Genomic DNA, 9384 nt, shown 5'->3' with positions numbered 1-9384 from the left:
CGCCCCGCCCCGCCCCGCCCCGGCCGCCCGCGCTCGCCCGCGCCGCGGGACGGGCCTGTGCCTCTCTCCAGCCCTGGCCGGGCCGGGCCGGAGCTCGCCGCCGCCGCGCGCCCGCTCCCACTCCGGGTTTCTAGGTGACCCGTGCGCTCCCCGACGCCCCGGGTTCCCTCCAGCGCTCGGGGCCCCCGCGGTGAGGGCGCCGGAGCCCTTGCTTTGGGTTCTGCTCGCGGGGGGTTGACAGGCGCTGAGGTTCTCACCCCTGCCGCTTCGGGTGAGGCAAGGCAAGGCAAGCTCTTCATCCCTCTTCCCGGCCACGGTGTCCCCTCTTCCCCTCTGGGCCTCCTGTCCCCTCTATAGGGAGTGAACCCACGCGTCCTGATTACTTCGCCCGCGTGAGGCCCGTGTGGCCCGGTGGAGGACGTGGGGTCTTTGAAGCTCAGGGGTGAGTTCGGAGAGGTGGAAGCGCGCGGGGTTGGCGCGGCGCCAGGCGCTCCCGGGTTCACCTGCAGTTTAATAAGCGGGAGGTGAGCTCGGGGGACCAGTGGCGGGGGAAGGTTAGGGGTGGAGGGGGGAGACTTGCCGGGGCTAGCCAGGGCGGGGCGGTGCCCAGCTCGGGGGGGGGAAGGGGCGGGACAGCCGCTCCTGGGCTCTGGCAGGGGGGCTGGGCTCCTTCCTTTGGCCTTGGAACACTGTCCTACCTAGGTGGCTTCTCCTCCCGCATTGCGACACCCCATTTTCTACCTCTCCCTCCTCGGAGGGGCCTCTGGGCCTCTGGAAGAATTGGCCACTTTCTCCCTCCATGGGCCACCATTACAACCCTTCCCTCACTCCATATCTGGGTTCACGCTTCACCCTCCTGTGGGGTTATCTCCCTTGGCCCATCACCTCAAGGACTAGCTAAATTTGAATTCTACGGGGCCACTCTTGGTGGCAGCCAGTCCCTGGACTGGGTCCATCCCCCCAGTCTCCCTTCTTTTCAAGTTGTGAATTGTCCCATGTGGGGTCAGGTGACCCGTTTCCCCCAAGTGGAATACAGGGTGCTGACCCCTCTTCCAACCCAGTGGGGTTCTCTTAAAGGTGCGTTCTGCCATGTCTAAAATTCAGAGACTGCTGGGAGGTGGTGGTCCCTGGGGCCTTCCACCTTAATGCTGTTACTGCCATCTGATTGTCCTGCCATCTCCCCTGAAATGGATTGGGTGAAGGGATGAGTTTCCAGTGTAGGAGGGAAGGGTGCTTGAACACCTGGAGTGGACAAACTTGGGAAGACAGGGCATATAATAGGGCTTTATCCAGTCCGGGAGACGACATGACAGGGTGCTAGAACCTGGGTGGATAGGGGACAGGGAGAGAGGCCTCTCGGGGGTTAGAAAAAAAAAAAAAAGCTGTGGGAAGGTCCCCAACCCAGGGGCTGCTCTTACCTAAGGGCCAGGGCAATGATATCCCCAGCTTTTTGTTCTGAGGACCCAGACAATTGGTACCTGCTGGGCAGCCCATCTAGAGGGGAACCCCTCATTGTGAGAACTAGAGCACCCGTCCATGTCTTCACTCCGGATGCAGGGGCAATGGAGTGGAAAGGGATGAGGGGCCAGGGAGAGGCTGGTGGAGGCAAATGTAGGAGATTCAAGCAGCAGGTCCTAGGAGCGCCCACACAGGTTATTACTGCCCTCTCCCAAGGCCTAGACCCATCTGGAATGGATGGAAAGAGGGGGCATGAGGCCCTGCAGCCCAGCCAGGCTCTCAGCCCAATGGAAGCCCACAGTTTGAGAGTCCAGCTTCTGTTTTCCAAGGGCCTGGCTCTTTCTTCTCCCACCTCCCTTTTACGGTCACCCTTGAGGAGCATTGGTTCTATGCCTAGGCCTCCAGGCTTGGGGTGGGTGGTAGCACGCAGATAGGGAGACAGAGGCTCAGGCAATCATATCCCAGGATCTCCTAAAGTTCCATTATTCAAATAGCCCCCGATAAATTAGCTTATACATATTAAGTACTTGCTGTTTGCCTGGCACTGTTCTAAAGCACTTTATCTGTACTTTAAGATTCTCAAACAATCCCGACGCAATGGGTCCTATTAGTATCCTCATTTTACAAGTGAAGCAATGAGAGGTTGGGTAACTTGCCATTGGTCACACAGCTTCTAAGGGAGCTATAGAGCCAGGACTCAAATGCAGCCTAGCTGACTTTAGAGATCGCCCTCAACCCCCTGCCATACTGCCTCCCTAAGCTACCAGGCCACCAGGGTCTCCCACCGTGTGTCCAGAGGTGAGCGGTACAACGGAGGAGTAGTCTAAGAAATGAAACTGACACGTATTCACACACAGACAAACACCTACCTCTGTTTGTGCAAACGTGTAGCCACATTCAGTGTTCCCCCTAAGTGTTCCCACATGCACACAACTCTCTCTCTCTCTCTCTCTCTCTCTCTCAGCCCAGGCACCAGAGCGTGCACAGATTATTTGCATGGAGGGGATGGAGACCAGATCTCTCCCCTTGCCTCCCTCTTTGACTCAGACAGGCGGGGCTCAAGCTTCTCCGACCCCTCCTGGTTCCCACTGGCTCCTGAATCCCCTCTCCCCCAAGCTCCCCTGCCCTCCAAACCTCCTCCCCCAGCCCCATCCTGGCCACTGGCCTGGAGCAGCAGCTGACTCCACTTAGATGCTGGCAGTCCCTGTCCCAGATCAAAGGCAGGACGGCTAATTGTGCGTCTTAACAAGCCCCCCCCCCCCCATGCTCCAGGCAGCCCAGCTGGCCATGGCCCCACCCCTTTCCCCCTCCAGCTGGTCAGATGGCACAGCGCCGTGTCTGCCCCAGACAGACGGGGCCAGGACCGAAACTGGGGCCCTGAGTGGGAGCTGGGGGCAGACCCAGGAGGCTGGACTTCTCTGAATCCTGGATGCTAGGAGCAGAGGGTGGTCACACAAGCCCTGCCTGGCCGCCCCTACACGTGGCTGTGACAGTGGCCAGAGGCCCTGGCATGGTGTCTTTAGCTGCCTGGGGTAGGTAGGGGTGTTCTCTGTAGATTGTGAACTACATTTTTTCAGACTCCTCTGGGCCTGCCTCTGAATGTAACAGAGCCTGGAAGATGGTGATTGGCCCAGCACATCCCCCTGGACCAGGCTCTTGCTCTTTCTTGGTGGCATGCGTAGTTAGGGCCATAGGAACTGGGACCTGGATGACCTGGGTTTCTTACTCAGGAACATGTCTTCTCTAGAGCCGAATGTCCTTTAGCAGGAAGTTACCAGGCCTGGGAGCTGAGGGAGCTGGGTCTGGGTCTGCTGCATAACCCTGTGACCTTGGGCATCTCCCTTTTGCACTGTGTGTGTGTGTGTGTGTGTGTGTGTGTGTGTGTGTGTGTTGGGGACGATTTCTGAGGCCTGGGCTGCTTCTGAAGGTCTGAGTATTGCCATTTGTCCTAGCAGTGGGCTGATGAGCCCCCTAGCAATAGGGGGAGTGCTGAGAGTTCCACAGCTAAAAGGCAGGGGATAAACACAGGGTACGCTCCCTAGGGACTTGGTCTGCCCTCCTTTCCCTTGGGCCCCACTCCCATGTCAGTGTCTACTCCTCTGCAACTCCCACCAATTCCCAACAGCCCCTTAAAAGGCTTCCACCCAATCCTCATCCCCTCCTGTCTGCTAATAGCTGGGCTCCTTACAGAAAAGGTCCTGAGATGCCACAAGCTGGAGAGAGAAGATAGAGAGGGATGTCCTGCTTCTCGGGCTTCTGGTGGCCCATGTGATTTATCCTAAAGTGGGTCATGAGCTGCTGGGCTCTGTCCCTGATTGGAGGAAACAAGAACCAATGGCCTGAAACTGCAACTCTAGTGAGTGGAATGAGACAACATGAAGAACTTCTCAAAAATAGCTAATGTTTGTGCAATACTTACTACGAGTAAGGCACTCTTCTAAGTATTTGAAATTTACTAACTAATTCAATTTTTGGGACAACAGTGAAGCAGATAATAACAATCTTGTTTTACAGATGAGAAAACTGAGGCACAGAGGTCAAGTCACTTGGCCAAGATCATGTCGCTATTAACAGTTAGTAAGTGGAAGAGCTAAGATTTGAACCCAGACAATTTGGCTCCAGAGTTCATACTTTTAACTACTGCACAACTTGTCTTTTTTTGGGGGGGGTGTGGCTAGGTAAGGACAGGGGGACAGGACCCTGTGATGCAGAGGGTGAACATGGGGGGTGTAAGATTGGGGTCCAGCCCTGGTTGGCTCTCTGAGGTCTGTGGGAACTCCCAGAGCACATCCTTCCAGTCTTTGATGCTAGGGTGGAAGGACCCAGAGTTTTTTCCTCTGAATCTCTGGTCTCCTGCAAGCCTTCAGTCTCTTGCCAGGGTCTGGGCTTCCCCCAACAGGTGCCTACGGCACAGGTGAGTTCTCCTCTTCACGTGCAGGCTATGATTGCTCCTGGCTTCTTCTCCCACTGCCCACACTCTCTCGGTTTCAGAGGCTGGTCAGAGACTTGTACCAGAAAATGCTACTAGCTGGTCCCTTGTCAGATGCAGAATAAGCCAGAAGCCACTTGTGGGTCCAGGAGCTAGAGCCTCCTCTGCAAGCAGACCTCCCTCTGCCAGGGAGGCCCAGACCTACCAGGGCCTTCCCAAAGGATGGCTCAGGCTGGGAAACACTGAGGAGAAAAGTAGTGTAGACAAGTCCTGGGCCCCTGAGAGTGGTTCATCAGGGTCTTTGTGCCCCCTGAGCATCCCAAGGAAGGTGTCTGCCTTAGTTTACCTTTCCCTCTCAACTTTTAACAGCAGGGCACTGGGCTGACTTCCAGCATTCCTCCAACAACCCCTTCAGCTGACCTAGACCCACTGCCATCAGAGAGTGTTCTGTAGTGGGCTGAAGGGATGGCAGCCGGCAGGTAACCTTGGGGCCGGCAGCTTTAGGAGGACCCCATCTCCTCTTACTTGCCCTTCTGCCCATTAGCATCTCCTAGAGCCTGGAAGTCCATCACGAATGATTTATTTTTTTAGGTTAAATTTTGCCTTCTTTCTGCAGGCTTATTTTTAAATTGCAAACATCACATGAGAGGTAATAGATTAAGTCCCTGATCTTCAAAAGAACGTTTACCAGATACTTTCTGTCCAACAGGAGAGAGGTAGACACGAATTCTGAGCTTGCTAAGGGTGATGTAACCCTCCCTCCCCCACTCCACCCTGCACCCCGAACTTCTAGGGGTGATTTCTGCCCTTCTTTGAGTCTGTGTCCTTGTACCAGACCTTCCCCCAACACTGGGCCTCGGTTTCTCCCTCTTGTGGTAAGAAGGGTGGGCAGGGAGGGCGGAGGGATGAGACGTCGAGGCCCCCCAGAGCCTGTTTCCTGGATCTCCACCCTCAGGTTTTCGAGAGAGCGCTTTCGCCTACGCCATCGCGGCTGCCGGGGTGGTGCACGCCGTGTCCAATGCTTGCGCCCTGGGCAAACTGAGGGCGTGCGGTTGCGACGCCTCCCGGCGCGGGGACGAGGAGGCCTTCCGCCGGAAGCTGCACCGCCTGCAGCTGGACGCGCTGCAGCGCGGTAAGGGCCTGAGCCACGGGGTCCCGGAACACCCAGCCCTGCCCCCTGCCAGCCCCGGCCTGCAGGACTCCTGGGAGTGGGGCGGCTGTAGCCCCGACGTGGGCTTCGGGGAGCGCTTCTCTAAGGACTTTCTGGACTCCCGGGAGCCTCACAGAGACATCCACGCACGCATGAGGCTCCACAACAACCGAGTTGGGAGGCAGGTGAGAGCCCCACCCGCCTGGGCCTGCTCCAAATCCCTCTGCCTAGGGCTCCTCCCCTCCCCCACCAGGCCTACCTCTCCTCTGGGGACCACACCACTTGCCCTAGCTCAGCAACTTCCTCATTGCCCCTGCCTAATCCAGTCATCAAACATGCATTGGATACCTACTGTGTGCTGGGCACTGGGCTAGGCTGGGGATGCAGGGATGAACCCCCCAGGGCCCTGCCCTGGATCAACTCCCGCTCTGCTGAGCAGCCTGCTCCTCTCATTATTTGGCGGTGAGCAGTGGAGGGGGCACTGGGCTGCAGTCAGGGCCTCCTGGGCCTTGGCCCTGCTCTGCCACTCTGTCGCCTCCCCTATAAAGCAGGAAAGTGGAACTGGATCACCCAATCCCCGAGTCCCCCCGCCCCGGCCCAGCTCTAATGTTCCATGATTCTGTGCTATCCTATGCTGTGATCCTCTACCTCCTCTCCCAGCCTTTTTGTGCAGAATGAGGGGTTCCTGCAAGGGGAGGTTCCTGGGGGGCCACCGTGGCCCTGTGTGGTGGTTGCATGGTTGCCTTTCTCCTTTTTCTCCCTACCTTTGAATGTTCATACTACCTCAAAGGTCATTCATTAAAAAAAAAAAAAGAAGAAGAAGAAAAAGAAAGGAAGGAAGGAAAGGAAAGGAATAATGAATAATCGCCTGCATTTACGGAGTCCTTCCTATTTGTTAGGCACCGCCTGGAGGACCTTCGTGCACAGTGGCCTATTTAATCCTTACAACTAGCTACGAGGGTCCTAGTATTAGCCTCATGTTCAGATACGGAAACTGAGGTACAGGGAGATGGAGAAGCTTGCCCAAGGTGGTGCAGCCCGTGAGGAAGTGGTAGAGTCTTCCTCAGGGTTCGTCACCAGGCAGCTGAGCACTGGGCCTGGGCTCTTTCCCTCTGCGGCCTTATCTGCACTCTATGACCGCCACCACTAAGAGGCCTCCTTAGCCCGCGTGGGAGCTCCGCACCCTCCTTTCCTGGCTGTTCAGCCCCCGTCCCTTCTCTCCGCTCTGCCTGGCCTGCCTTCAGGCCTTGTTTCTGCCTTCCCCTCGCTCTGGCTGGCACCTGCTCTTCCTCATTCCCCTTGCTCCTGGCCTCTCAACCCAGGCGGTTCACCTTCTCCTTCCAGAGAGACTCGGAGCTGATTCAGCTCTTCCCATCCTGACTTAGAGGTGAAGTAAACTGAGGCATATCCACCCTCAGGTCACATCCAGCTTCCACCCAGCCCTGCCCTGTTCATGCGGCTCTTTTCCCAAGCTTCCATACTATCCCAGCCCATACCAAACAGTGCCTCCTCCTCCTTGTTAAACTGGTTAATTAATGGCTGCTGCCGGTGGGAAGAAAATGTTCTGGAGCTGTTGGCCAGGGGAGGCCTTGGGCTGGTTCCTCCGTGGTGCCGACAGCACAGGCTGCCCCTACAAGCTGAGGAGCCCTTTAAGACTCAGAGGGCAGGGTCTCAGGTTAGAGGGCCCCACATCACTGCTCTCCCGTCTGCGGGTGTGTTCTGGAATGGAGTTGGGGAAAGGAAGACGTGGCCAACTGCTTCTGTTTTCTCGTGTGAGGATAATGTCAAGGGATTCTTTGGGAGGAGATTCTAGAGCAGGTTGAGAGCTGGGCAGGGGGTGGGTAGGTTGTATTCCTGTAACTACCTCCCTTGGAGGTTTGGGGACTTCTCCTCACTTTCATTGGGCAGAGGGTCTGGTTCTCTGGGACTGTTCCCATTCCGTATTCAGGTAGAGCCTTTGGCCCCTGTTGGTGCTCACTATTCCCTAGGAGGAACCGTGGCATTCAGCATTGGGCAGAATAAGCCCCAGCCACTATAATGGGGGAAAGAGAAGTCTCCCCAGTTTCTGTCCCCTCCTTAGGCTCCCTGCAGAGGGCTGCAGGGCCCAGAGGAGGAAAGGGGCTTTCTCAGACTCCCCGCAGCCCCCACTCACGCCTGGATTGAGGCCAGAGGCTTTGGGGAGGGGATATAGTGGGGCCAGCACCCCCCTGCTCCTGGCCCCCACCTGAGGGATGGAAGGAGAGGGAATTTCCCTGAGGATCTGGGATCCCCCCTCAGGAAGCAACAGCCTCCAGCCCCAAGGGCCCCCCTGCAGCTGCTGGGAAAGGAGAGGAGGGGAGGAAAGGAGGGAATTCCCCCAGGACCTGGCCTGGTGGGAGGCGGATGGGAGAGCAGCAGAAGAGCGGGAGGAGTCCTTCTCCGGACTGCCAGGCTCAGGAGCTGTGCGCCCCCCAACCCTACCCTGGCCCCCCTTGTCCTGCTTCGGGCCTCGGCTTTTGCCTCTGTTCCATGGGAGTCGGTTTCAGAAGTCTCCGAGATTCTCGAAGGCCAGTGTCTGCGCTGGGAGGAGGGCCGTGGGGCTGGCCGCGGGCGTCACCCCTCGCCGTGCCTCCCTCTGCAGGCGGTGATGGAGAACATGCGGCGGAAGTGCAAGTGCCACGGCACGTCAGGCAGCTGCCAGCTCAAGACGTGCTGGCAGGTGACGCCGGAGTTCCGCGCCGTGGGGGCGCTGCTGCGCAGCCGCTTCCACCGCGCCACGCTCATCCGGCCGCACAACCGCAACGGCGGCCAGCTGGAGCCCGGCCCCGCGGGGGCCCCCTCTCCGGCCCCGGGCGTGCCGGGGCCGCGGCGCCGCGCCAGCCCCGCCGACCTGGTCTACTTCGAGAAGTCGCCCGACTTCTGCGAGCGCGAGCCGCGCCTGGACTCGGCGGGCACCGTGGGCCGCCTGTGCAACAAGAGCAGCGCGGGCCCCGACGGCTGCGGCAGCATGTGCTGCGGCCGCGGCCACAACATCCTGCGGCAGACGCGCAGCGAGCGCTGCCACTGCCGCTTCCACTGGTGCTGCTTCGTCGTCTGCGAGGAGTGCCGCATCACCGAGTGGGTCAGCGTCTGCAAGTGAGCCAAAGGCGCCCCTCCCGGAGCCTGGCCCTCTCAGCCTGGCCCCCCGGCCGCGTCGCCTAGGCTCCTGGGACAGGAGCTCAGACCATCTGATCCGATAGGAACCTCCCGGCTTCGAGGGTCAGATCTGCAATCAGGGGAAGGGCCAGTCCTGCCTGGACCACCCTCCCCCCCGCCCACTTCGGTGGGCTCCAAGGACCCATTCGCCTCCCCTCTCCTTGCCCCCGGCTCGGACAGCTCAGCTGGGCTGGGGAGTGCCCCACACCCGAGGGCGAGGGCGGGCGAGTGTCAGCCAGGCAGCCTCTGGGCCTCTCTCCTTTCCTGCCTTCACCTCTGCCCCGGGAGAGAGAATGAATGGAAGCCGATGGGCAGGGGGGAGGATGATCAGAAAAGAAGAAATGGACATAATTGAGCTGAAGGGATTCTGTAGAGGCCTCAGCTGCCCTCCCCCAAGGGCCTCTGTCCCTCAGCATTCATTTAACAAATATTTATTTTGCACTCTTTGTGGCCTGGCACTCTGCAGGGGATGAGGGGTGCTGGGGATACAGATGTGAATGAGAGAGACACAGCACCTGCCCTCTTGGAGTTTACATTCTGGTTGGGGGAGATGGACAATAAACAAGTAAATACACCAACAAGCTCATCTCAGACAATGCTCTGTGCCATGAAGAAAATAAAGCTCGGTGCTGGATGTAGAGTGATTTGTGGGGAGTGGGGCCCCTTTATTTTT

The 9384-nt window shown here is 58.2% G+C and overlaps 1 protein-coding gene across 1 annotated transcript in view; it reads left to right on the top strand.

Annotated features, from left to right (window-relative positions):
• The window catches only part of WNT10A (Wnt family member 10A), an 11874-nt gene extending 3177 nt beyond the window's left edge, over positions 1-8697 (top strand). Inside the window, exons 3-4 of the mRNA XM_032412056.1 lie at positions 5343-5722; positions 8158-8697. Of these exons, the coding sequence (XP_032267947.1) occupies positions 5343-5722; positions 8158-8655 (878 nt within the window). The 3' untranslated portion in view covers positions 8656-8697. The remainder of the gene's footprint in view (positions 1-5342; positions 5723-8157) is intronic.
• The last annotated feature ends 687 nt before the right edge of the window (positions 8698-9384 follow it).

This window comes from Phoca vitulina, unplaced genomic scaffold, assembly GCF_004348235.1.
Source record: "Phoca vitulina isolate PV1807 unplaced genomic scaffold, GSC_HSeal_1.0 scaffold1, whole genome shotgun sequence".
NCBI lineage: Eukaryota > Metazoa > Chordata > Mammalia > Carnivora > Phocidae > Phoca > Phoca vitulina.
Note: the sequence above shows the minus strand (reverse complement) of the source record. Positions and strands in the feature narration are given on the sequence as shown.